Genomic DNA, 27,935 nt, shown 5'->3' on the forward strand with positions numbered 1-27,935 from the left:
TCTGGTATTATGGTTCCTCTCTTGGCAGGCCGGCCTGCGCACGCTGCATGACATCGGACCAGAGATCCGTCGAGCCATATCATGTGACCTGCAAGGGGCGGGGCTAGTAGAGGCTGATGGAGAGGAAGAAGAGGATATATACAGGGTAAGTATCCTTGAAACACTTTTTATTTTTTTAGTTATTGAAGGACACTTTTCCTTATATAGGCCAACAAAACAAACCATGTTCCTCTTGTTTTACATCCTACACTTTTAAGAGAGGTTTCTGTTGATTTAAAAAAAATTACTTCCAACTAACAAACTGCCCTTTACATGATTCACTGTTACAACACACATTATATTTGGCATTTTTAAGAATTAGTGAAAGTCATTATCACGTTTCATACTGTGCCTGTCACTCATTGTTAACATTATTGCCTTTTCTTTATGTTTTGAATGTCTATTTAATCATTGTACTAGTACCTCTGAGATTCCTTAATTTAAACATTGCTTATTAGAAAGTGGTACTTGTAAAGAGCTTACTGTGTATAAACCTGTTTCTGTCTTATTACTCATTGGTTTCTGGTGTCTCTCTGCAGCGTAACGGAGGCCTTTTTGGTAACCATGTCAACCACGTGGGTGCAGATCAGCAAGGCTACTCTCACCCGACCACCGCCACCCAGCGGCCGCTACAGATCCTGCCCTTTTCCTGCGGGGGCTCCACCGGGCCAACCCAAACGGGCAGGAGGGCCAGCGAGGGCGACGCAGGAGAGGAGACGGAGATGAACTCTTCACCTATCCAGTACAACCATCATTATCACTCCCCCCATCCGTATAATAACCCCCACTGTATTCCCACCTGCCATCAATCGCCAATCCCCTCCAATGCCAACCTCAACAACGCCAACGTGCCCTCGCTTCTCTCCATGGCCAATGGGAGGCAGCAGAAGTGTTTGTTAGGGCGAGACCGTCCATCCTCTGCCAAAAACCGGTCATCAGTGTCCACCTACAGCAGAGGAGTACACAACAAGCTTTGGAAGTCACACTCCACAAGGTCAGTGAAAAAAAGGATTATAGTCCTTCAACATATGCAGTAGGCATCTCTAAGAACTGTGTAATATCAGTAGAGGAACTGTTTGAATAAGAATCATAAACCAAAGCAGTCTCACGAGCATTTTGTATGATAAGGAAAACTGACTTCAAAGTGTATTTGAGTAAAGAGAGTATGACTAAGCCAAGCTGATATACTGTCCTGTAGGGCTGGTTGATCATTCAATATTCTCAATTAATCGTCACAGATCTATGACATGAATATAATTAGCTAAAACAAATCTTAGTTATGAGGAATAACAATGGAAAAAAGGGCATGTTTGATAGAAACCCACCCTGAACCACCCTTCCATGATGACAAAAAGCTTTTGCTTTCAAAAAGTCTCACGTCATGATATCCTCCCGTAACTCCTGGCATTGTGTGCCCAAACTCCCACTTGTTTTGTTAACATTCCTTTTTCATTTATTTATTATAGTAGAAACGTAAGCAAGCAAATGTGAGCCAAAGCAATGTAAGGTTTATTTGTAGTTGAGAATGACTCACTAATATAAAATAATTATACAACAGGTGCAACTTTCATTAGTGTAATCTTGTCTATTTTTTCATTGCATGCTACCTCTCATTCCGTCCCTCTCCCGAATGATACCGCTCCTCTCCTCTGAGCAGGACACGCTACTATGAGGCCTACATTAGGTATGTGCATGATTTTAGTCTTTTTTCACAGTATGATTTTTGGTGTGTGACACAAACTTGCTGTGAATGCTTCTTACTAATAAAAAGAGAAGATGTGTCCGTTTCAAAGCATGCAATAGAGAATGAGCACTGTGTCCGCATAAAATCTCCAACAAACAGTAACTGTGAATAAAGTCCTCATGTAATTCCTATATGTGAATGATCATCACATTTCAACAGATACATTTTTGACTTGTTTACGTTTTGACTCAAAGGTCAGAGAGCAGCAGTGGGCTCTACCCCACCATTCGCCGAGAGGAGTCAGGGGGCGGAGACAGCGATGAAGAGCGAGGCTCAGGAGAGTACTTCAGTGGGGAGGAGTTTCAGGAAGACGACATCATGGTCACAAAGGACAGGTAACAGCAGCTGTCAGCCCAACAGGAAGTAGCGGCGTATCTTGTTTATATTATTTTATTTATAAGTGTTATCTCAATGGCAAGAATTTATGCAGCATGTATCACTTTTGATTAACTTATTTGCTACCTTTTTCTCTCTTTTTAGCACTTTGTTTTATAACGTTGACATAATTATTTGGGCGACATTACCACATTTAAATAGGTAGCGCGAGTATATTAGGTATATAAAGGTTGACGGCGTTTCCTCTTATCTCAAACAATATTCAAGTTTTTTCTAGTTAATTTACTTATTGTATCTAAGGGAATATGCAGGTTTTTTTTTAATAAATTCATGAAGTAAATCTTGGAATTATTACCTACAATGGCTGTTAATACAGCATAGTAACATGAACAAGATATGAGTTTTTTTTTAAACTTTTTGTTCCACAGATTGTTCAACAGGGACCAGCGTGATGCAGAGGCAGACCTTGACCACATGGTTTCCAGGGGCGACCAACAGCCTGATGGTTACTTTGACGATGACCAACAGCCGATCTACCAAGACGACAGGCGGTCACCCAGGAGATGGCTCTTACCCTCGCCTCAAGGTGATACGCAACAGCACAGCAACTGTTACGTTTATTAAGATGAGTGATCGAGAAGTGATTGAGATTATTTAAAACAGTAAGATTAAATGTTTTTATTTCAATGATTAACAATATCAATTTGATCAATTTGTTACAAATACCAATAAACTAGGCTGATTCATTCACCTTCAAATTAACAAGTTGTGTTTCTGTTATTTAGAAGCAGATTTTTGTAATTAATACAAAGGGAAAAAGTTAATAAGTCATCTGGTGTTATTATTACATATATTTGTGCGTTAAATTAGCTTTTTTCCCCTCAGCCTGCACAAGACCAACATTCAGTTTTGAGTGTCTTCGTAGAAGAAGTAGTCAGGATGATGCTCCTCTCTCTCCATCCTGCACAGCTCTTCCACTGCACCTTGTACATCAACAGGTACACACACACACACACACACACACACACACACACACACACACACACACACACACACACACACACACACATTTTTTATATTTGGATATTGTGATGCATTCATCTACAGTACGTCCCAGACCTGTTTTTGCTCTTCTCTTTACCCCAAAATGCCTGCCTTTTTTGCTCGACCCTCAGGTGATGGCGGTGGCCGGTCTCGATGCCAGCAGAATTCACCGCCGGTCTCCAACGCGATCGCTCCGCTCCTGGGTCACGCCTCCTGCCTCGCCCATCAACAGGGACTGCTCACCCTGCTACACACCTCTCATACAGGTCTGCCTCACTGTGAGATTACATATTTCTAGATAAAGCTCAGATCGTCTAGCGTTTGCCCTAACAAAGGGGTTGTTCATGTCAATATTGGTGAGGTGTAAAGGTTTTTAGTGAGCTTTACAGGTCTTAAGGGGCCCTATTATACTTTTGGGGGGTTTACCCTTTCCTTCAGTGTGTTATATAGGTTTTTGTGGATGTAAATAGTCTGCAAAGGCTAACATCCCAAAGTTCCTCTCCCGCAAACTACCCCCGTGCTGAAAAGCCTTCATCGGACTCATTTGTTTACTTCTGTAACATAGTGACATCACTACGTACCACTCATGTTTTTTATTGGCTAGCGCTCCAACGCATTGTAATTGATAGGCTAAGGGGCGGGACATCTATAAGCGGCTGAACACAGCATACAACATAGCTAACCAATCAGAGCAGACTGGGCTCTGGTTTCAGACAGAGGGTGAAAAGAGGTTATGCAGCACAGGCATTATGAGAAAAATGAATACCTTTTTGAACATTAAAGCATGTAAACATGTCACAGTAGAGACACAAAATACAGTCATGAAACCTCAAAATGAGCATAATAGGGCCCCTTTAAAAAAGTCAGAGTGATAGTCTTTATAAAGATTGTTCTCAGTCGGAATTAACTAGCTTGCTTAATACATTGTCTGCAAGTGTTTGTAGGTCTTTTCTATAAAGTCATGTTCGTGTGTATCTGTGTGTGGTATCAGGTGGACTGGCGTAGTCACGGCAGCCTGGGTAGCCTCCCCGGAGCGGTGAAGAGGAGTTCGTGGTATACAGACGGCCATGACGGTCCTCCCAGCCGCAGTCACTCTCCGTCCCGCCTGCAGCTTCCCGCAGATTGCTGCTCTCACTTCCTGCAGAAGAGAGGAAGCGCTATCAGTGTGGTGGAGGCTGTGAGTAAAGATTATAAAGGGTCCTCCAACATTAGAAAAACTCTGATAAGATTTAATTAACACGTATTTAAAATGATCATAGTTTTAAAACTGACTTTATATGCGAGTGTAACATTAATACTTTTATTACCAAGCCCTTGATAATTGAAATTGTTTAATCAATGAATTGTCATTTACCAACATCAAATTTGTATTTGAACAATTCTTAGATTTGATAAGCAGTCAAAACTTTTTTTTCTCCTGGAACCCCTATGAGGACTGTGAGAATCCACCTGTGTCTCAACATTTACTTGAAGGTCCCATATTATACTATATTTGAAAAATATATTATAGGGCCATATCTATACAAAACTATCTCTGAATTGTTGTGCTCAAAATACCAAACAGATCACCCATTCTAGCCATGCCTTATAGTCATACCCCTCTATTTCAGCCCTGGTACAAAAGTGCTGATTTTGAGTCTTGCTTATGTAAACACAGACCATATTACTTCCAAAACATGTCACACATTTCCGATATGACGTCAAGTCCACAGCAAATCTGGATCAGCTCCGTTGTACCTCCGTTTTTAGAGATGTGGGTAAGGAGAAAAGAGAGAGGGTTTTATTTTCTGACACTTTGTGAGTCTCCTTACACACCGGGGACACATTTTTATGTATAAAAGACATACAAAAGTGCATTTTGCATAATAGGTGGCCTTTAAATTGTGACTTGAAATAATGTTTCACTTCCCCAGGTGTTGATCTCCGAGGGTCTTGGGAAATATGCCAAGGACCCCAAGTTTGTGACAGCGACCACAAACGAAATCGCAGACGCCTGCGAGATGACCATCGATGAGATGGAGAGCGCCGCCAGTAACCTGCTGAACGGCAGTATAGATAGCTGCAGCCCAGGGGCCACGGGCAGCGAGGGCTCGGACTCGCAGGCCGCCTCGCAGCTCAGAGACAGCAGCATCCGGGACTACAGCGACGAGGAGCCCTGCGTGGCTCTGAAATGCGAAGAGGACCTAACAGATGAGATGATATGCATCACATCCCTATAGCAGCGGCTCACATGGGATTATTTAGGTTTTTTCAATTGAATTTCTACAACCAATCCACAGTGAGGGGATGTCTCAGTTCAGGAGCATCCTGGGGAAAATGTAAAATATGGGGGGATAAGAGAACAAAGTGCCTTGTTTTCTCTTTCTGTGGAGTGGAGACGCAGAGAGGAACAGATGGTTGTATGGGAGAGCTGAGGTTCAGTCAGCAAATATTGAAGCCAGAGAGACTCTATCTTTTCGCCAGCCTGCCGGTCATTTAGCAGGAATTCGGGATACTCCTTAGAAGGTGTTTTATTTTGTTATTTTCTTCATTATTAGCGGTGGTTTGAAACAACAGAATAACCTGCCAGCCTCGCAAAGCCAGCCCAAAGCTCATAAAAGTTAGTTTTCCCAAAAACATACTTTGAGAAAGAGCTGCACACTGGATACTGGAAGTGAATGTACTTGGTTATTCATATTATTTTTTTTGCCTCTGTACTACAGTGCATTGTTTTTCAAATTAAACAGCAACTTTGATGGCTTTAATTTGAGGAATTTGCATATTGAGTGAACAATAGCAGGATTGTTCTGATGCGTAATCCAAAAGTTGTGGGAACATGTTTAAAAGAAGAACAGCATTCCTACAACATAACACTGTGTCACACTGATGTTTGAAAGAGTAACGCTGGCTTTGCAAAGCTGCTTTTGTCCTGCTGCAAAATGTCTTGTCCTGAGTCCTTGTTTTCAGATGGGTGTTTCATGTCATGTATATATAACGTGTGATTTTATAAAAAAATAACCTTTAGTGGTCACGATAAGAGACCTTGGTTATTCACATTACATTCTGGCCTCCTACGTCTTGAATTAACACATAAAAGGTGATTGAAAGAAATTATATTTTTATTTTGTTAATTTATTTCAGCTATTGTTAGTGCAGAGCTACACTCAGGCTGATCTGAGTCCAGATGTTTCAGGGTTAAGCATTGCTCGTCTCGGTACTTGACTTGAAAAGGAGATCACATATCACAGAATAAAGACTTTGTCCTCAGGCATATCCACACGTGCACAATGATCTGAAACACAGAAACTGTGTGTATATAATACTCTTCGCCCTTTACAGCAACAACAGAGAATTAATGTTACCCCATTTTACTTGCTTAAATACTTTAAACACCCTTAAAATAGAGGAAGATATGGTAGTTAGTAAACTGTTTCCATTGTGATCCTTAAAGGGGCCCTATTAAGCCTTTTTTAGGGTTTCTCATTCCCGTAGTGTGTTGTATAGGTTTGTGTGCATGTAAATGGTCTGCAAAGGCTAAAATCCCAAAGTTCCCTCATGCTTCTATTGGCTAGCGCTCCAACACATTGTACGTGATAGGCTAATGGGCGGGACGTCCATAAGCGTCTGAACAATCACAACAGAGCCGGCAAGCTAACCAATCAGAGCAGACTGGGCTCTGGTTTCAGACAGAGGGTGAAAAGACCGGGGAGGCAGTATGAAAACAAAGCACTTTTTGAACATTATAGAATGTAAACATGTCACATTACAATAACATTTATAAAACCTGAACATTAGCATAATAGGGCCCCTTTAATCTTTATCCGAGCCCCTTAAAGACTATGAGGAGAGACCATTTCATTGGTAGAAACTCAGCCATAATACGCAATGAAAATAGGACAAACATCAGATAATACTGTAGAGGAGGCACATTAGTCTGGTATGTGAACATGCTGAATTAGGCTTCAAGTAGGAATCTGTTTCAGATTACTCATCGAGACAAGATAAAACTAATAATCCAGAGATTCATGCCTGAGTCATTCAAATATTTGCTGACATGTTAGTTTCACCTACTGAGCAACGATGAGAATAAACAATGAATTCCTCTTCAGGCATTTGAGACCATGAGTCAATTCACGCACATAGATTTCAAGGTTTGACAGATATTTTACATTTGTGACTCACTGACGGTGTACATTTTGAATACCATAACAGAACTCTGCTAAAACAAATTTAATTCTTTGTGTGTGTCTTTTGACTGAAATTATGTCAGCTCCTGCAATGTATTCCTATTTATTTTCAACACTTACGTGAGTGCTCAACAAGTCTACAACAGCTGCTGTCTGTGAAGGGAACCTACATAACCTTCTTGTAGATTAAAAACAACATGTATCTTTGCTACAGCACTAACCAGTCTTTTTTCTACCACTGCCAACCGTAACAAGGTCTTCAGGTGTACTTTTACAAACTACAATGGTTTGTGGCTGCAGGGCTATCTACTTTTTTCCTTCAATCTAATACTGTTGTCAGGGCAACATGTGTAATCTGTTCTACCAAAGGGCTCTTTCAAATATAAAACCAAAAGGATGAGATTGTTAAGTGCATTTAAACACACATGAATATTCAATTATTATTCCAGATTTGTTTCCATTTATATGTTGTCAAAAAGTATGCGGATTATTGTGTACAATGATAACAAAAGGGTTCATGCTTATACTGGAAAGTTATTTTCTTTATAGTCAATAAACATACAGGTGAATTTAACCTGAGCTTTATATGAACTGTAAATGCACTCATGTCTTGATTGGCCATCACTGCATTTACCAACTGCATGTAAATTGTGTTTAACTAAGAATTAATGACTCATACTAATTGTTATTACCTCTGTGACTATCCGGATGTGTTGGTTAAAATGTCAGGGAAACTGTCGCAGTGTTTGATTGACAGGTGAATAAGAAGCAGTGAAAACTAAACAACCAACATCAGAAAAAAACGAAACAAGAATTACATTTAAAATCTATTCATTTTCCCTAAATGCAACCAGACTATGCTGACCTACAAATACATGTTTAAAGTAATTAGGATCACGTTAAAAGCCATATTACTCAAATGCTTTAGGGAGAAATCTGTACATTTGCTGCACCTAGGAATACTCATCTGGCTGTTGTGGGAATCAAACCTGTGATGGAATGTCTTATGGAAAAAACTGATATTCGTTACAGAACAAACCAAAACATTTAGTTAATTCAGTGTTTGAGACACAGCCAACGACACCAGAAAATATAATCATCTGCTGCTTATTCATCCATTCAGTTTCATTTAGACTTATCAAAAGAAGCATTGTGACAAAAACCAACACAGAGCATCGTTGTCCAACTGAAGGCTTTATTATTTTCTACTGTTCCACTGCCATACAAATGTCCATGGAATGACAACATGTATACAATCTGTACAGTGTTTGTAAAAAACAAAGTGATACACATTTCTGCTTTCTACCCATTTGTTGTATGGAAATTAAACAATATAGCTCTATCTACTTGTAGCATAAGTTCTAGTACCTTATAGATTTTGTACCAATGAAAATCAAACACCCTGTTTTGTACATTTTAATTCTTGACGATGAACCTGCTGAGATTTTTTGTAAGGATCACTGAATAAAGTCAAGAGGATAAAGTTAGGGTGGCTCTTGTGTTTGTTTACAATCATTATAAGAAGAATACAAATATAAAGAACGTTCACAATAATGTTCCCTTAAAAATCCTTCATTAGGACACACATGATTCCAACATTTAGTAAACACAGCTCATAGTGTAAACACTGTAATGTTACTTCATAGTATAGAGTATAGTGCAAAGCTCAATAAGACACATTGTAATTCATTGTAGCACTCGGCTGTTTCCATCACAGCTAAAAACTAAAAACGCATATTTAATTAAAATCAGCACTTCATGCATGAATTTAAGGACGATTTTCAGTGAAGCCGATTCTAAAATGTATATCAGTAACACACTATACATCAAAAGTAATTCAACAAACAGGCACATATAGTATTATCAATAATACTTATTGATCTTCAAAAGCTTATTTGTAAACACGCTACATTGAGATAAAATGTATAAAGATTATTGTATACGCTTTTTTTCAGTTTCAACAAGTTTTTAGTGTATACAGTAGTTGCCATAAAAAGCATTTTAAGACACAATCATTAGCAACATATGCTAAGCTATAATTTGCAGGTTAGTAAAATTAAACAGACTGCCCTGAACGGAAGGCAACACAAAGCTGTTTGCTTAAGACTTCATATTCAAGTGGGTCGCTGCTGTGCCAGCAACTCTGGGACAGGGGTAGAAAAAGTACTCTATTTGTCTTTTATACTGTCTTTTTATAAAGTAAAGGTAGCAATACAAAATTGTAAAAATGCTTAAGTAAAAGTACTGGCATCAAAATATAGTTAAAAAACCTTAACATTGGCTAATCACTTAAATAAATCCTGGATGAAGCTGCCCTAGTTTTCAGCTTTACTAACAGTTCAAATAGGTGCAACAAAAACAGCATTTCGTAGAACTGTTGAATCAGCTAGTTTCCAGGAAGGAAGAGGAATGTTACCATGGTGACGGCTGAACTCACAGAATAGATTAAACAGAAAATGTGCTGGGCTGACAGTCTGCTGATTAACAGCCAGACAAGAGTAATCATGACTCAAACGACACTCTTGATGTGGCCAAAAAGATATAATATACGAGACTGACGAAAAGAAATAACTTTGTTCTGTCAACACTTTTTACAGGCTAAGCCCTAGTGTTGGAAAATAGAGTGTGATGATTGAAGTGTTTTTTTATGATAAGGAGGGTTAGGTTATTATTAAGCTTACAATACCATGGGGTGTTGTGTAAGCGTAAGATATGTGAACTTCTCACATACCGAAACCAATTCAAAGTTAATATAGTGTTAACAAGGTAATGCCAGGCATCTTTCCCAGCAACCATGTGTTTCAACCATGAAGTGCCAGCACGCAGCTGCCCTTATAAACATGAGGGAAAACTGTGACTCATATTAGCTCAAATGTAATTAAATACATATGTCATTTTAAAAGTAAGAACATGAACTATGTAAACTGCTAAAATTGACAATTTGTTTTACACCCTTATGGCTTTGAATTAAGATAGCATAGATCAGCCCTCATAATTATTGTTCACCTGTGACTACACATCAAACTGACCTTGTGTGTGCACATCAAGTGCAACACACTCCCATTATTCATCTACAAGGCCGATGATCCTGATCTAACACACAACAAGCTGTTTACTGCTGTTGTCACCTGATGGTGTATTTTGCTGTTACCCTTCACTCTGTTCATCTTTGTGTGTCGAGTGTCGGCGGTCGGTACACAGGAACCCCGGGGTCCGCGAGAGGAGGACGACCTCTGATGATGTCAGCAGCCTTCTCCGCCAACATGATGGTCGGAGCGTTCAGGTTGCCGCTGACGATGCTGGGCATGATGGAGGCATCGATCACGCGCAGTCTCTCCAGCCCCATGACACGCGTGTTGGAGTCGACCACGGCCATGGGGTCGGAGGGCGAGCCCATCTTACAGGTGCAGGACGGGTGGTAGGCGCTGTCAGCTTTGCGCCGCACAAAAGCGTCGATTTCGGAGTCGGATTGGACCTCGGGACCAGGCTGGACTTCGGGACCGCGGAATGATTCGAAGGCCTTCTGGGCAAAAATCTCTCTGGAGAGCTTGACACACTGCCTGAACTCCAACACATCAATGTCTGAAAGGGGATATAAGAGTAGTACTATGAGCAGTATTCCATTTAAAATCCAAAGACCAAGGAAACATATTATATAAAGTACAACCATAATTAAGCAGGTCTAGACAGTACGCTCTTTTGGGAAGTTCTCCAAACCGTTGATGATTTTAGTGCCTGACTGTTCAGTGGCTGAATCTTACCGGTGGAGAGATAGTTTGGCTGGAGAATGGGGTGATCCAAAGGGTTGGCGCTCTTCAGCTTCATCCAGCCGATACTGGTGCTCCTCATTGTTCCCACATGAACCTACAACACCAACAGAAACAGTTGTTACTGCTGGATGTTTTGGGCTCACACCTACTACTGCACAGGTAGACTCCCAGGGTTTCCAAAACGGCCTTAACACCAAGTTCTGAGACTTTCCAGGCCCAATTCCCTAAAATTCATATATCGGCGAATGCATGGATCAAGGTTAATTACTGTTACAACACTGAGAGTTCTTTATAAGATGAAGGAGTCTCACTTATATAAATTCAATCACTTTCAATCACCCATGTCGATTTACAAAAATGTTCAGGACCTTGATTTTTTCCCCTTAAATTGACAAAGCTTCAAGGCTTTTAAAGACCCATACTGACAGTGAGGAGAACGCAACCTTACTGTGTGAGAACATAACCTGACATTCTTTGTGCAGCAAAACCTCCTCTGTTTTATTAGGAGCAACCACGCAGCTAAAAATGTACTTTCAGAAAACTCTGCAAACCGAGAAATTAGTAAAGTAAAGCAACTATTATTTGTTGCACGAACTACAACCACAAATCTAGTGGATTGTCTTTTCTACATCCCCATTATGCCATTCTCAATATGAATGTATTTGCAATCATGATTCCTGCACACAGAAACGCATTCATCAAACAAATGCCTAAAGCCTTTTGTAGCAATTCAATAGAAATGTAATGTTGGGATGTCTCAACTTGCTCCTCTTAGGTATTCTTCTCTGGAAAGGCTATAAATCGCAGCAGTAAGCTCACTCTCAACTCTCAGGTGATTTCCAAGGAGCTCTTTTTATCAAATAAATGTATGCAGTGCATGTGGTTTTCCCTGGAATGGCACGTGACTGTATAAACACTAAGTATGTGCTTTACGTGATGGGCTGGTTAGTCTAATCTATTGTGTATGCATCACTTTATGCTTTCCATGACACACTGTTGACACATACCTAACACACACTAATACACAGCTCCCTGTGTAATAAAATGAAACCATAATCATAAATCCTGATATAGCTGCCACACATATGCAGTGAAGTCAGCTCCCACCTTCTTACATAGACAGACACACACCTGATATGCCTCGATCTTGGAGGCAACTCGCCCGTGGTCGATGACCTGCGATGGCAGGAAGTGAAACTGGATGTCTGGGTGTGTGACTTTTGGACGACTGCGGATGAACCCCCCGCTCTCCAAGTGGGATGTTGCTCCATAACCTAGAGGACAGTCGTCATGGTTCATGTGAGGTTGCACACAAAGCATCGGTCTTGTGTTGATCATAAAGAGATTACAGATATGTCACACATGAGTACACAGGTGTAGATGGTGGCTCTGTTTCATCTTGTCTCGTGGTGTGTCTAATGAGTTGGCAGCTATGTGATGCATGTGGCAACTGGCAAACCTGCACCCCACGGAAAGGACTCTTTATCTGCCTTTACGTGACGGGATAATTCCTTTTAGTTCAAATCTGTGTTTCTGTGGTTACCTCCCCTGTTGTCTGTGTCCCAGCTAAGCTGTTATCTCGTTGGTTGCGCTTTGTAAGGTCAATGGAGTACAAAGTTGAAATAATTTGAACTTTGAGCTCTTTATCCTCAACAATGGCACGGCTGCTGCAGGGAGCTTTTACTGCTGATCACTTGGTTATGAAATTTGTATCTTTGTCTTGTAAAACCTCCTCTTACAACAGATTATTGTTCAAATTGAGCAGATACATAACCACAAGGGTTTATTTATGTGTTTCTCCTGTTGCCAGTAATGGGGTGAAGCCTGCGAGCTAGTTCAGGCAGTCAACTCGAGCACTTATGCTGCATTCATACATAACGCCCCTTGCCACTCTACAACCAACCAAACAAACAGAGTCTCCTTGATATGCCGCTCTATTTAACCTGCCAGATATCTCTCTATGCATTGCTTGCTGCTGCTTTGCTGCAGCTACTTCTACGTCGCTGCTGCTTGCCTGCCCCACCACCACCCCAGCTTCCACCTTTAGGCTCGGGGGGGTTAGTTATTTAATCATCACTCATCGTGCTATGTATATCTGTGGAGAGATGATGCCCGAGCCTAGTCGCCAAACTCAACTATATGCTGCTTCTAATAAACATGTTAAAGAAACATGCGAGTTGTCTGACTGAAATAAATGACTTTTTTTGTTTGAACAAACAGAGATAATTTTAACCCATACCTGTTCATAACTGATATTTCTTTTTGATATATTTACTTGAAATTCCGCAATATACAGTAAACCTACAAAAAAGTCACTATTTTTGCAGAAGTGTTTTGGTTACCAGTGAACATGGTGAGCCACTCCAGGCCTATCTTGACCATGTGGAAAGGTTTCTGTGCCTTGTAGAGGGAGATGGGCTGAGTGCACTGCTGCTGGACGTACAGCTCCAAATGATCCTGCAGGTTACTGCCAACACCTGAAAAACAAGAGAGGAATAACCAGGCATTTTTCAGAGGCCTTATTATGCTTTTTTAGGGTTTCACTTTCACTTTCGTGTTACATAGGTTTTTATGCAGGTTAATTGTCTGCAAAGACAGGGAATGAAAAAAAAGGCTTTTTGTTACATTCACACATGTAAAAATGTAAAAGTATAGGCACAATATACAAATATGAAACCTGAAATTGGCACAGCAGGGCCCCTTTAATACAATGCATTCCGGGGCTGGGCTGAAAGCGTTATGAGGTGAAAATGAATCCCTCTATTCTCATGTGTATCAAATAAATAAAAAATCAAAACTCTATCAAATCTATGCATCTTTAAATCTCACATTTTTTCTTTCCATTTCTGTTGTTTAAATAATGGCCTTTAAAATGCTTGCATGGTTTAAAAAAAAAAGAATATACCTGGCAAGTGCTGGACCACAGGGATGCCGTGTTGTTTCAGGTCATCAGCATTCCCCACCCCAGACAGCATGAGTAGCTGAGGGGAGTTGATGGCTCCTCCACTTAATATCACCTCTTTTTCTGCATATGCCTGAAAAGAGACCAAAACCACTTTGAACAGGAGTTCACATCAATGCTAGCGGCTATATGCTAACGTAAACATGTTACCATTTTGACGACAAAATGACGGTAACGACATTGTAATGTGAACCCCATGACGACATGAGTCAAAGGGTCAAAGTGATGAGATTATCTCTCTGGGAAACATGAGGGTTTGAACAGTGAATAACTGGCTGAGTGAGTGCAAGCTGAAAAGTCAGGAGATAATAGAAGCCATTATGAGGCATCCAATGGGCAACGCAGAAATCTGTGCCAATTGTTCCAAAAATGGTTCTTTATGAATGATTTGTAATTGTATCGATCGTACCCTTTTCTTTTGTCCATCCTGTGTGTACTCCACGCCAACGGCTCGATTGCCATCAAACAGTATCTTGGTGGTCAGGCAGCGAACCTCTGTCGTCAGGTTGGGCCGACCCAGGGCGGGCCTCAGGTAGGCGCTGGCTGTGCTCCATCTCTTTCCTGGACAGATTTGGGCAGTGAGATGTAGGCAATATTTAAGTGTTGGTTTATTAAAGATGTATAAATACAAGTTCCTATTCCCTCTAACCTTTATGAACGGTCATGTCCATCCAGCCCAGGCCCTCCTGTTGCTCTCCGTTCATGTCGTCAGTGAAGGGGTATCCTGCCTGCTGCCCCGCCTCAATAAAGGCTTTGTGCAGGGGGTGGTCGGTCTTCCCTCTGGACACGTGAAGAGGTCCACTGCCTCCCCGGTACCTACAGTACAGGGTCACATAAGAAACACAAATGTTATGATGATAAATTTACTTTTCAAAATGAAATCCATTGATTTGGTCTGTCAGATGTTTTATTTTCATTAGTTTTAATTTAAAAAATAGATTATATTAGGTGCTTTTTATGCCATATTCTGTTTGTGAGGTAGAATGCTTTTTAGATATGTAGAAACCAAAATTATTAGTTATGAATACAGGTTTTTTTCATTTAAAAAATACAATGAAATAGATGCTTTTGAAACACCATTAATGTATAGTTGTATCCCTCTGAGCAAAAGGTTTGTGCCTCCTGATGTATGGCAATGGTTTTGAGATTTGACACATAAAAGTAGAATAATGTCAAAATGTGCACGACCTGAACTTCCAATTCCTGCATGTGAATAAGAATACAATGCAAGGAAATGTACCAAAAATAAATAGCTTTGGACATTTTTCCTTGGAGGCTTCATCAAGGCTTAAGTAATCTAATGCCAGACGAAGGATGAAAAAAGTTAAGCCATTACATTTACAGTTTTTTTTTTAATAAAATGTAAAGCGTGTGAACATCGCCACTCCACAACACCTGAGTACCAGGGGCGTTTCCTGGACCTGGAAACATTCGGGGCTTAGCCCACAGTGGCGGCGCCAGAGATTTTCTTTTGGGGGTGCTGTGGGGTAGTTTGACGTTTCAAAGAGGGTGCTCAAACATGTAGGGTTTCCCATTAATGTACCGGGCGCTACAGTGGAATGTTCTACTGCAACACTCCCCACACGCACATACACAGTACACCCGTGACTGTTACTATGAAGGCTCGATAATCAGCTCACAGCATAGTACAGCACAGCACAGTAAGCAGGGGTAATGTGCTATTTTTATAAGGGGGGGGGTGGACCTAACATCCTCTAGGGGGGTCCTCACCTCCTCTAGGGGGGTCCGGGGGCATGCTCCCCCGGGAAGATTTTTTTTTAAATATTGAAGTTAAAACCATCAATCTGGTGCACTTTGAGAGCAAAATGAAGAGATCTATGGATACATCTCTCAACATCCATATGAAACAGAACTGTAAACAGATTTTATTTTTCTTTATGGATATTTTACTAATCACTCCCCTTTTAAACTGTATTCTTGTTTTACTGTCATATAGTATTTCATAACTGTTTTTCATTTAATCTCTTATTTTTTTATAACTATAATGATCATATAGAAGAATAGGGGAGGGATGAAACCCTCTTTAATGGTCACACATGCAGAGCACACAGCACACACAGTGAAATTTGGCCTCTGCTTTTAACCCATCCTAGTACAAGGAGTCTAGTACTAGGAGCAGTGAAGGTGTGCCTTGGAAATAATCATTTACATAATAATTGCATTCACCGAACACGAGAAATTACAATCCTGTCATGATGAGGTTCAGGTAAAGCACGGTTAATGTATTATTCAGGGTAATTCAGAAATTATCACATGACTTGAAGTCATATCTGATTTCAGATGTGGGAAGTTACTAAGTACACTTATTCAAGTAGGCTACTGTACTTAAGTACCATTTTGAGATATTTGTACTTTACTTGACTTTGATCTACTTTGTAAAATTAGCTGCACCTTTACCAGCTCTAATAACACTTTAATGATCAATCATTACAAAACATATCATATATATTATTCTGAAATGGACCAATCTGCACAATGACTACTTTTACTTTTGGTACTTCAACTATATTTTGATGATAATACTTTTCTAATTTTACTTGAGTAACATTTTGAATGCTGGACTTTTACTGTAACAGAGTATTCTACGGAGCACCCTAGGGGACATGGAGAAGAAAAAATAAATTGGTTGAAAAAAATTAAAATTAAAATGTTTTGCGAGATCTGAATCGAGTATTCAACTAAGCCATGTAATAAAAGATTTATTACATGGCTTAGTTGAATACTCGATTCTGATTGGTCAATTCAGAACACATGACACGTTGTTAATCCAGAACAGACAGACCGCTGTCAAGGATTTATTGACCGTTGTTAAGGATGCTCACATCTGCACAAAGAAGTCTGTTAGATTGAACTGTATACAGTTTGGCCGAAAAGCAAGTTTGCTTTTCAAACTGGGACAAGAAAACAGCGGAGAAGTAACGGGGCAGAAACCCTCCTTTTTACGCAACGGTCCAGACATAGACATCAAACAGCAAAAACATATTCAGTTGCCAGTTACTTTGGCATTAGGGCAGGGATATCTAGATACTTTCCAAGCTTTGACATAATGAATTGTGCTACTTATAAAGCAAGCAACGATGTTTTCAAATCTGTAATCAAAAAGCTCCTCAAAAACGCTATCGAAGCAGTTCCTGCCGTTGCTAAGGAGGATCAAGAAAGAGAAAGTAAAAGAGGGTAAAAGACAGAGCGCTGGACGTCAGATAAATCCCCAGAAGAAGGCAGCGAGGAAGTACAGGAACACGGTATGGGCTCTGCAGTGTTTAAGGACTTGTTAGTGGCTCAGAAACTGTGAACAGAGTTGGACAATGCTGAGTGCTGCCATAAAGTTGTTGTTGTCGCAGTTCCAGCTGTTGGTGCGCCGTGGAACAGAGTTTTTTTTTTCTTAGCGGAAGAAATACGACAATTTTTAAGTCAATAAAATCATTTCAATTAATATTGGGAGTCGAGTCGTTAGTTTGTTTAGTATATGGCCATGTAATAAGCGGAATAATGTGCAGCGACTTGGTCATTATGGGGCAAATAACCCCCGACAGGCTCATCAGAGAGCCTGACGCGAAGTGGAGGGTTCTTGATGAGACTGAAGTTTACTCCATTGAGTGTTGACAAGAAACACGTGTAGACGAAATATGTGTTTTGTTTTGATGTTTTGAGGTACGCAAAGGCGCGTAGACCATAGACTGTATATATAAAGGTAGTGACACAAGTGACGTTACGCAATTCAGATTTGTGCCGCGCATGCGTACCTGCGTACCAGTTATGTGCACCCCTGATTATATTATTGAGGGATAATTGTCCGGGGCTACAGAAAAAACATTCGGGGACGCCACTGCTGAGTACTAACACCAATCAGGCTTGGCATTGACCATGTGTTGAGTACGTGTTTGTCTTGCTGCTTCGGGGATGAGGTAAACAGTGGAACCACTATGTTTATCTAACACTGCAGGATAAGCTTCCTGTGGATGCACGGCATGATAATAGGCTCGTTTGAGATGAGCGAGACCGACGCAGACCTGCGCAATTGCGACTGCCGTCTTGCTAGTGCGTTGCATGATGGTTAGTAATGTCCGACTTGCTCTGGAGGCTCGACTGTTTGTTGTTGTGTACATTACTTTTCACTTTACTGCTTTATGCACTCCTGGTTAGAAGCTAAACTGCATTTCGTTGTCTCAGTACCTGTAATCTGTGCAATAACAATAAAGTTTAATCTAATCTTGAGCAGGAACAAATGTATTTACTTAGTACATATCTGACATTAACGATTAAACACATTTGTGCATTCTTTATAAATGCAAACCGAGTGAAGCCGACTCCGAGCTGTCCGACTTCAGGCGAGCCTTTTGAGACCTCCCCCGGCTGCAATCGGCTATTCTCGTCTACTTTCGAGGCGGACTGCAGCTCATCTCAAACAAGCCTAGTTACAGTCACACGTAAACCAAACTACAGACAACCTGATTATCTTTTACAATAACACCTGGAAAAATGCATGACTTTTCTGATATCTACTTCCCTGTTCTATTTGTTTCCAGACCACACAAGTCTTTATTATTCATTTGCATGTGCCAAAGTTAGATCTGACGCATTAAATGTAACCTTTGAAACTCATGCGACCAGGTTCTGCGTGACGAGGGATCCTTGTGCCTCTGCACATTTCCTTTAAAGTGGACCTATCATGCTATATTTGAATAATATAGTGTAGGACCATACCTATATAAGGCATATTTATACTTTTTTTTTTTTTAAATACCAAACAGATCATGCATTTTAGCCATGCCTCATTTTGCTCAATTTGACATTTTTTAGATCTGTTTTAGCAAGGGCAGATTCAGTGAGAACAGCACCATCTACAGGCCTGGCATATGTACTACAGCGTCTCCAGCGCTTTCGAACGGCAATGGCCGTGGCTGTCTCCTCCTGATTGGTGGAGTTGGCCCAATAGCCGTAGCGCCACCGTCCTGACGTCAGGACAGTGTTCAAATCTGGATCCGTTTTTATCAGATCCGTTGCAGTCCCTTTTTTAGAGATTTGGGTATGGAGGAAAATAGAGAGGGTTGTGTTTTCTGACACTTGGTGAGTTCCCTGGAACACCGGGGACACATATTCATGTATAAAAGACGTACAAAAGTGCATTTTGCATGATAGGTCCCCTTTAAATTACAGTTGCCACCCAGGAAGCATTTTGAAGCCAAGTGAGTCTGTGGGACTGAAGCATTAGCACTGCCAGAGTTAGGGCTCCCTACTATCCATGTTTATACATCAAAAAAATAAAATGTGTACGGGCGGAGGGACGGCAAGGGAGTTTTGTTTTGTACCTGTTTTCTCCCAGCTCATGACACTGAGCTTTCCTAAAGTAAGGCAGACAGTGTTCGTAGTCCCAGCCCTCGGCCCCCTCCCTCTGCCAGCGGTTGTAGTCTTCAGCGTGTCCGCGGATGTACACCATGGCGTTAAGTGAAGAGGACCCGCCCCAGACGCGGCCCCTCGGCCAGTACAACACCCGGTTGTCCATGTTAGCCTGATGTTCAGTGTGGTAGTACCAGTTATACCTGAGGAGAAACGTGAAGAAATAAAGCATGCCATCAAAATGGAACCAGTTTAACAGTTTAATAACATGTTACTATATTGAGAAAGTTATCAAAATGCTGCATTGATCACCACTGTTTTATGGATTAGTCCATGTGAAATAATTAACTACTTTACTTGTCATCGCAGAGGTTGTAGGTCAGTGCAGCTGGCATGTGGATCTTCCATGAGAGTCTTTTTATGCCTAGCAGCATGTCCTTAGGCCCAGCCTCCAGCTGCAGCACAGACTCATGGGCGTCCTCACTGAGACGGTTGGCGAGGACGCAGCCCGCTGACCCTGCCCCAACAACAATATAACTGTAGCACGGGGTTTTCTGATTGGCTGTCGGTGATGATGAAGCGTTCCAGTGAGCAGCTGTGGTACTTAAACATCTGTGATGGTTGGACGAGTACTGGTTACTATTCCGGTAAACAAGTTCTGGCCAACATGTAAACAGGCACCTGCCATCCTTCGTAAATCTCCCTCGAGCCGCAGTCACAACTCGTCGGGCACCAGTTTGGCCTGACATGGCCAAAAACAACATCCTGGTTGTGGGAGGGGTTTCTTCATTCACTGTAAATCAGAAGAACAGACATTAAAGGATGCACTTGAGGGGGAAAGCTGGAACAGCGTGAAATACATCTGGCGTTGAGATGTGGAAAAATGTGCTCATTTGTTTACTGGCTTTCTAAGTATGCAAAGTGTGGGTTACAGATATGCGTTTGGCTGACATTTCTTCTCCAGCCACACCTTGACTTATTTTTTTATCTCAACTCAACTAGAAATACTTCACTTGGAGACAGTTATTTTTGATCATTTGCTGTTTTTGAGGAGAGATGTTAAAGTTTCTCTCCTTAATGTACCAAATGCTGGTCTATTATAGAGAGTTTTAATTTATAATTTACATTTCATATTCTTTATAATAATAATAATAATGTATTTTATTTATAGAGCGCTTTTTGGGAAACTCAAAGACACTTTACAGAGTAAAAAATCATAAAAACATAATTAAAACAACACACTTCAAAATATATAAAACACAACATTAATTACAGATTAAAAACATACTCTATAGATACAGTATATATTTAGGAATGTACAACTGTCGGGCTGGGCTGAGCCCCCGATCCAAGCAACACCCCTGTCTGGATCTTTAAAACTGTGTAGTGTGTATATGCTTCTTTTGCATTTGTGCTGTTAATAATGTATTTTTATAGAGAGTAGGGATGTCATTTTTACAGTTTTACTTTTTAAAGTGATTTAAAGGTCACCTATTATGAAAAATCCACTTTTTCCTGTCTTTTATACATAAACATGTGTCCCCTCTGTGTAAAGAGATTCTGAAAGTTTCAGGAAAAAAAGCTTCACTCACTTTTTATCCTGATCCATTTATATAGAAACCTGTCTGAAAATGAGCTGATCAGATTTTGGTCACTTTGTGATGTCATAACGATTTTTTGGCTTGTGTAACCATTAGCCAATAACCAACCAAGGTAACCCCCCCACCTTATCACCTAAATCTCCTCCTAGAGCACCATTGTGTTCTTTTTAACCAAATATCTCTCATGCCCCTTTCACACCAACGCGGTTCCAGGGCCGGTTCGGGGCTAGAGCCTGAAAAGCACCGGTTTTTCCTGTTCACACCGCAGCGGAGCCGCCTCTAAGCTCCGGAATCCAGTTCGTTTCAAGAGAATGGCAAATACAAGTTGTAACAAGCAGTAGTGCTGAGCAAAGTGACTAGAACGCAACCACACACTTATTAAAAAAAAAACACTTTATAAAGTCAGGCAACAATAGGATAGCAACAAGTAGTCAAGTTATAGTCAGTTTAGCTTCGGTTGCTATGCTAACATCACCCATTTTATACCAGAAAAACTTTCATAACAGCGTTGTGATGCCAAACAGCGTCAATTCAGACTGACACACATTCACTTATGGGGAATTGGGGATATGTATCAGCTGCTTGTGTGACAGTCGGACAGTGAATACTTTACAGCGGCCGCTGCTGTGAGTTAACGGGAGAATAAACTCCTGTGGAAGAGCAGCCAGCACTGCAGCAGTCGGTAAATGCCGCTGTAACATATTAATAAACAATTAACCACGGCACTCTGGAGAAAAGTATAAGGTTGGAGAAGTCGTTATTTAATTTAATCTGGCTTCGTATGATTAAAAGCAACACGATCATCGACCTGACGCAGTCCCCCATTGTTGTTGTAGTCAGCGCCGTTGAGGAGAAAATCAGCGACGTAAACGGTGACGTCATGACGCTGCAGCGGCAGCACCAGTCGGGCTCTGGGCGGTGTGAACAAAACGGGGGGTGAAAAGAAGAACCGGTTCTGAACCAGAAAAGCTCTAGCACGGAGCTAGAACGGGAACTGCGTTGGTGTGAAAGGGGCATCAGAGGGGCGTTGGGATTGGCTCCTTATTTTCATCTAAAGTAACAGACAGAGAATCAGCACTTTTGAAACAGGGCTAAAACAGAGGGGATTATGGGATGCTACAATGCATGATCTGTTTGGTATTTGGAGCCAAACACTTCAGACATGTTTTGTATCTGAGACCTATAATATATTGATGAGACCTTTAAATGTGCCACCTTGCTCTGAGTCTGTGCCCCAGATTGGCCACCCCACCAAAAAATGTCTAGACCCGCCCCTGTTACAGAGCAAAGGCTGCAATAAACTTTATGTTCTTGTAAATCTTTTATTGGAAGGCTATTCCATAGTGCGTTTAGTTCAAAGAGAGAGCGTTAGGTCTTCTCATTCAGGACAATGCAGATAAGTAGGTCAGGAGGACTGTTAGCAATAAACCAGCAACCACTCACTAGCCGTTTTAGTGACTGCAGCAAAGTCAACAACACTTCGAAGTCGATAAACAGCCGAAATAAATATACACTAAAACATTGATAACATGTGGAAAAAACTAAATGTCCCCAAGTTTGAGTAACTTGTTGTTGGCTTGTCTGAATCAGCCTAAATGTTTAGGATGAAGGACATTTCGCAACCGTTTGCTTATCAGTTTAACAGTCAAAGGTCTACAGATCTTTTTAGACACATGTGCTTGATATAAACACGTTTCAAACACTTGGAAATCTTCAGAGGCACTTAGTAGATGTCGACAGAAATGTAGAGGCTTTCGGCAGGACTTAAAACCGTTACATTAGGTCGTGTGCAGTTTAACTTTACGGTGTTGCAGAGAAAACTGAATGTAACTTTACAAAATAACGTTTTATTTACACCGAGGTGGTGCCCGATAGGGAAATGTCAACACAGACGCGAATAACTGAATGGAGGAGTAGAAAATAAAACCTTACCTCGATGAAACAGGAGACTGGAACCGATTTAACCCCAGTCAAAAAAAAACAAACAGCCGCTGGCAGTAGGCGGGACTTGCGGGCAGTATTTATAACCCGCGTGTCACTGACGGGATCACCCAGCAACGCACGGCAGCTAGTCAGATGCTGAGCACTTTACAAGTGTAATATCACCAATTTGTTTCTATTTATTTATTTTAATTCAAATCTCCTCCTTTTTTTATTGATTGTTTTTAAGGTCCGACCTGCTGTTGATGATGTGGGGAGCCACAATGATTTGTTTCTTCTTTGTGGCGGCACAGGTGACATCACAAGAAATTGTAAGTTATCGACTTCTAATGGCTAATGCATAAATCGTTTATGAGTTTATCTTTATGTGTACATGTAATTTAAGTGGTCTATATCTGGATTTTTTTTGCAGAAAGTCGAATGCCGTAAACAGACAAGTAATGGTATGGTTTATACATTTTTTTCATTCTATGGATGAGGATTCTGACCTCAAATGTTAATAATATAATGTTGGTTTTCAAGCCACTGTAGTGGATGATATCAAAAACAGTGCTAGTTGTATGCCACTGCAGTCTTTGAAGCTTTGACTGTTCATTTAATTTGACTCTCCAAAGCTTACAACTCTTTTGTGACATCATGAGTCAGGATCACACAAAAGGAATATTAACCCACCAAATCAGGAAGTAAAGGCTAATGAATGAATACATTATAAAAAAAGGAGGGTAATCACAATGGTTTCTTGTTCCAGTGCCACCTCCAGGAAGTGATTTCTCTCCATCCTCCCTGAAGGAGCTGAGAGGGGAGTTGGTGCCAGATGGAGCAAATTATATGATAAACATAAGCTGGGCAATCAGTGTTGATGGTAGGAGACAATTCTGCTTATTTTTTCTAAATGCAAACTTGTAAAATCCCTTGCCGTTGTTGACGTTGTAGACAGTTTCCCCAATGTATCTAACACTAGGGAGTTCTCTGGCTTCCATCTTATAATTGATTATAAAGTATTTGTTGTACAAAAGTTAGTAGCCAACTGATTTTTACTGGTTTTCTGTGAGAAGAATGCAAGGTAGTACTCCCACTTTGGTTTATATATGAACCATATATCTGATATAGATTTATCAGAAACTCGTTTAGTCTGGTTCATGCTACCGTACACAGGCAGATGGTAAAAACGTGTTTACCAAATATTTAAGCTGGTACAGACAGGGAAAATAAAATACAGTAACCCTAATCAATGATTTAAGGCAGTGCACACTAGACATATTTCAATATGGGCTTTAAGTGTCAAATATCCTATGATCAGTTTGAATAAAAACCAGATATATTGTATTTGTTCTCTCATCTTTTCAATTTTTTTAACACAACATTAACCCTTAAGCTTATGAAGTTATTGTTGTTGTATGTGTGTTGTATATACATGCCACTGTTTATGCATTCTTTGTTATGTTTGATCAATTAAATAACGTTTCATACATGAATAAGAGATTTTTTATAATAAAATGTATTTTGGTAATTTAATTCATGGCATTAATGTCTCTTGCAGCCAGTCTGAAATATCTGACAGACACTCGAATAATGAATATGGGTTCACCAACGTACCATTGTCAATACAACCCAATTTTGGCCAAGGCAAACCTCACAGGATCAAAGGTATCATGGATGGAATCTTGACTAATATATTTCTGGGTGTTTAATCAATGATTGTCTGCACTGCATGAGATTAAAATGATACACCTAGTAAAGACAATTTTTTACATCTCTTCAAATCTAGGTTTGGTTTCATTATTTATTCAATGCAAGGCATGGCTATAACTTCATCCAAGTTGCCAATCTCCCACTGCCACCGGTGAACAGCGGCATCAATTACAAGACGACCTCCATCATAGTACCTCGTTCAAAGCGTAAGTTTATTTTTTATGTTCCTCACTTCTTAGATACTTTATCAGAGGTAGCAGTTTTATATTTTTCACTTTTACAAGATATTTGAGAGAAGGACTTGTTTTGGTTATCAGGAGCCATTGATGCTTTATTGTTTATACAGGACAAACTGAAGATTATTAAAATGTTCAAATGTCATTTTCTGTTTTCTTTAGGTGTTACACCTAATGTATGTGCATATAATTATACTACCTTACAAATTATATACCTTAAGCAATACTTAACACAATTACCTACATTTAAATGAGGAAAGGTTTTTGGGTGTATGTCTTTGTTTGTGCCGACCCAACACAAGAAACAGTTCCTCTTCTTTGATACCTGTAGCAGTTTTATATTTTTCTCTTTTACAAGATATTTGAGAGAAGGACTTGTTTTGGTTATGAGGAACTAATGATGCTACGTTGTCTTTACAGTCAGGACGAACTGAATATTATTTAAATGTTTAAACCTTGTTTTCTGTGTTCTTCGGATGCTATAGCGCCTACAGATGAGCCAGAATCAGAATCAACGAGTGTATTACCAGGTTGGTTGACACGTACGAGGAATTTGACTTGGTTTCGTGGTGCATACATAAAAGTAAAACTAAAATAAAAACACAGATAGCGAACTATATTAAGAACACTATTATAACATTACAAAAACAAATAAGAACAAATATAGTAAAATAGAAAATAAAATAAAGCAGTAATTTACATTGAAATAGAATGCAATCAAATATAAAATATGTGCAGTAAGCAAACCAGATATTGTCAACATTGTGTGCATTAATGTATGTGCATATCATGTATGTGCATATCATTTATACTACTTTACAATTAATAATTCTACCCAAACAATACTTTAAAAAATATTTCTCTTCAATATAATTACATAAAGTTAAATGAGGAATGGGTTTTATGTGTATGTCTTTGTTTGGGCAGACCCACCAGCAAGCACCAACATCCCTGGTATTGTCAACTACACCATCATATGGGGGGCCATTAGGGGAGGAATGGCTGGTTTGATGATCCTGATTACCTGCTACATAATCTGTAAGTACATCACTTTTGAAATATATATAAGAAACTAGGTACCAAATTCGCAGATAATGATTGGATTTGACTTCAGGTACTAGCTACTGGACCAAATAATTACAAACTTGAAAAATCCTGACCTGACCCATTTAAAGTGACCTTTCTGTAACATTGTAAATAAGCTCAGTTTAACGTCTTGTTATCTTGCAAAGGAAAAATGCTGACCTTTCTAGATTTGAAGGTTGGATGACGGAAGTACTGAAATGTATCAAACCTGGGCTCACCACAAACAAATCAGAAATCCCCTCTAGGTTATATAAAATTGTAAAACTGCTGCCTGGTGCTGTACATATTGTAGCTCACCTTTACAAATACATAATAAGAATTGTAAATTAAAAAACATAAAGATATCTAACAAACCCACTTTTCATCCAATTAAAATGTCTACACAAATATTTGGTTGACTCGTTCAAATCATACACATGGTGAGAATCCATACCTCATAGGGTGGAAAAGTACATGCGAGAGACTCAGCCTGATCGGAGTGGAATCTGTAACAAACAACTAGTCAGGACTAATGTTAAATACCAATGTATCACAGTCAAATGCGTTGATTTATGGAACAACTTCAAGGAGTAAACTAATACGATTATTTTCTTTTCTTTTCCCAATCAATTCTTTCTTGCTCTCCAGATAAATACTTTGGAGCCAACTTTGCCAACTCATTGGTTTTCAAAAGGTTGCCCACAGCTCCCATTGTTCCTGTCCCTGTCCTGGTGGTGTACCCTGCTGTGAATTCAGCCTTCCAGCTGGCCGTGGTGGCCCTAGCAGAGTTCCTGCACGGGCACGGCGGCTGCAGCGTGGCTGTCGACATGTGGCAGCAGGGGAAGATCGCAGAGCTGGGGCCCATGCGCTGGCTGGCAGAAAAGGTCATGACTGCAAAGAGAGTGCTCATCATCTGCCCACAGGTAGGGATTTGAAGTTGAATGTAATATTTACAGCATCCTCCTCATACCTTAATAATAGAACAGGTCTGCCATGACAGTTTCCCTTCACTAACTTTGTTGCTTTTTATAATACTATACCTGACTTCCTACTTGACTCCTAACAGGTGTTCATGTGGGTTGTACTTAGCCAATTGCACAGAAAACTAAACGGCTGCTTTTTGGGGTCGTTTCTGCTAGAATAATATCTGTTTTCCTGTCCTTGTCCGAAGACAAATACTAAAATCTATTTTCTTTTCTCAGCCCCATTTACAGACCAGGGCCTCTACACCCAACGTAACCCTTCAGGAACCCTCAATCCCAGCTGCAGCTCAGGACCTCTACCCCCTGATTCTCAACATGGTGGCGAGCCATGCCAAAAGCCCCAGAGACTTGGCTAAGTTCTGGGTGGTGCAGCTGGGAAAGCAGCAGGACAAAAAGCTTGGTAATCTTCCACTCGAACTGAGAACCTGCAAGACTTTTAGTTTGATGAAGGACTTAAACAAGCTGTGCAGGAGGCTGCATACCAAGAGTAAAGATGACAAGACGATTTCCGATCTGATCTTTAGACCAGGGGTTGCCTACATTGAAAAGTGTACAGGGAAGTTAAGGGAAGCTGTGGAAAAGCTAAGTGGACAGCAGCCAAGCATTTTCAGTGAGAAGGAACCATTGGCATCTGAGGATGCTATTGTTTGAACATCTGCAATAAAATGTTGATTGATTTATAGAGAGGTTGTGTCGGGATAGGTCATTGGTGAAAAACTGAGTATTTTAATTTGTTGTCATCCTCATCATCATGTAACCTCATGAACACAAGCACAAAGAAAGAAAGGCATTGTAGATAACTTATCTTCTTATTTTGTACAATAAACAAAACAAAAAAACATATTTGTATTATGTTTGTTTCATCTGCAATCCTTCAAAATCAATTCAACAGAAACAGTGTGACGAGTGTGAGCTTGAATAGGATTTACGGGTATAAAAGTTGATGATCATATGTTCCACTTCAAAAAGTAGTTGATATATTTTTTCAATAATGTATT

General features: G+C 40.2%; 3 protein-coding genes across 6 annotated transcripts in view; 2 read left to right on the forward strand and 1 right to left on the reverse strand.

Annotated features, from left to right (window-relative positions):
• cacna1db (calcium channel, voltage-dependent, L type, alpha 1D subunit, b) overlaps positions 1-8,816 on the forward strand; it is a 47,504-nt gene extending 38,688 nt beyond the window's left edge. For all 3 annotated transcript variants that reach the window (XM_034144667.1, XM_034144668.1, XM_034144666.1), the window contains 9 exons: positions 29-145; positions 579-1,033; positions 1,697-1,723; positions 1,978-2,118; positions 2,548-2,705; positions 3,005-3,117; positions 3,295-3,429; positions 4,155-4,340; positions 5,077-8,816. In XM_034144667.1, coding sequence (XP_034000558.1) covers positions 29-145; positions 579-1,033; positions 1,697-1,723; positions 1,978-2,118; positions 2,548-2,705; positions 3,005-3,117; positions 3,295-3,429; positions 4,155-4,340; positions 5,077-5,382 — 1,638 coding nt within the window. In that variant the 3' untranslated portion in view covers positions 5,383-8,816. The remainder of the gene's footprint in view (positions 1-28; positions 146-578; positions 1,034-1,696; positions 1,724-1,977; positions 2,119-2,547; positions 2,706-3,004; positions 3,118-3,294; positions 3,430-4,154; positions 4,341-5,076) is intronic.
• Positions 8,505-23,191, reverse strand: chdh (choline dehydrogenase). The gene is made up of 10 exons (XM_034144669.1): positions 22,953-23,191; positions 19,777-20,212; positions 19,392-19,622; positions 14,711-14,877; positions 14,471-14,622; positions 14,005-14,134; positions 13,442-13,576; positions 12,231-12,373; positions 11,091-11,193; positions 8,505-10,911 (listed from the first exon to the last, which is right to left on the reverse strand). The coding sequence occupies exons 2-10, from the start codon at positions 20,181-20,183 to the stop codon at positions 10,493-10,495; spliced, it is 1,887 nt and encodes a 628-aa protein (XP_034000560.1). The 5' UTR covers positions 20,184-20,212; positions 22,953-23,191; the 3' UTR covers positions 8,505-10,492.
• Positions 17,244-27,778, forward strand: LOC117494033. Of its 2 annotated transcripts, none has more exons than XM_034144671.1 (10): positions 17,244-17,324; positions 23,191-23,272; positions 23,374-23,404; positions 23,710-23,823; positions 24,502-24,608; positions 24,730-24,859; positions 25,375-25,419; positions 25,817-25,927; positions 26,603-26,877; positions 27,157-27,778. In XM_034144671.1, exons 2-10 carry the CDS (start codon positions 23,207-23,209, stop codon positions 27,586-27,588), a joined length of 1,311 nt encoding a protein of 436 aa, XP_034000562.1. In that variant the 5' UTR covers positions 17,244-17,324; positions 23,191-23,206; the 3' UTR covers positions 27,589-27,778. The 2 variants fall into 2 exon arrangements, with proteins under 2 accessions (XP_034000562.1, XP_034000561.1); XM_034144670.1 differs by lacking the exon at positions 17,244-17,324 and adding an exon at positions 17,968-17,987.
• Positions 27,779-27,935: the final 157 nt, after the last annotated feature.

This window comes from Trematomus bernacchii, unplaced genomic scaffold (genome assembly GCF_902827165.1).
Source record: "Trematomus bernacchii unplaced genomic scaffold, fTreBer1.1, whole genome shotgun sequence".
In the NCBI taxonomy this organism is placed as follows: domain Eukaryota; kingdom Metazoa; phylum Chordata; class Actinopteri; order Perciformes; family Nototheniidae; genus Trematomus; species Trematomus bernacchii.

Bases quoted from the DNA above. Each gene is read 5' to 3' on its own strand.
- LOC117494033 (XM_034144670.1), top strand. The intron at 23,824-24,501 runs GTAGGAGACAAT...TGTCTCTTGCAG, and splicing joins CTGGGCAATCAGTGTTGATG to CCAGTCTGAAATATCTGACA. The intron at 24,609-24,729 runs GTATCATGGATG...CTTCAAATCTAG, and splicing joins CAAACCTCACAGGATCAAAG to GTTTGGTTTCATTATTTATT.
- chdh (XM_034144669.1), bottom strand. From the start codon at position 20,183: ATGTTGTTTTTGGCCATGTCAGGCCAAACTGGTGCCCGACGAGTTGTG. The intron at 11,194-12,230 runs GTGTGTGTCTGT...TTGGTGTTGTAG, and splicing joins CCAAGATCGAGGCATATCAG to GTTCATGTGGGAACAATGAG. The intron at 10,912-11,090 runs GTAAGATTCAGC...ATCCCCTTTCAG, and splicing joins GCCAAACTATCTCTCCACCG to ACATTGATGTGTTGGAGTTC.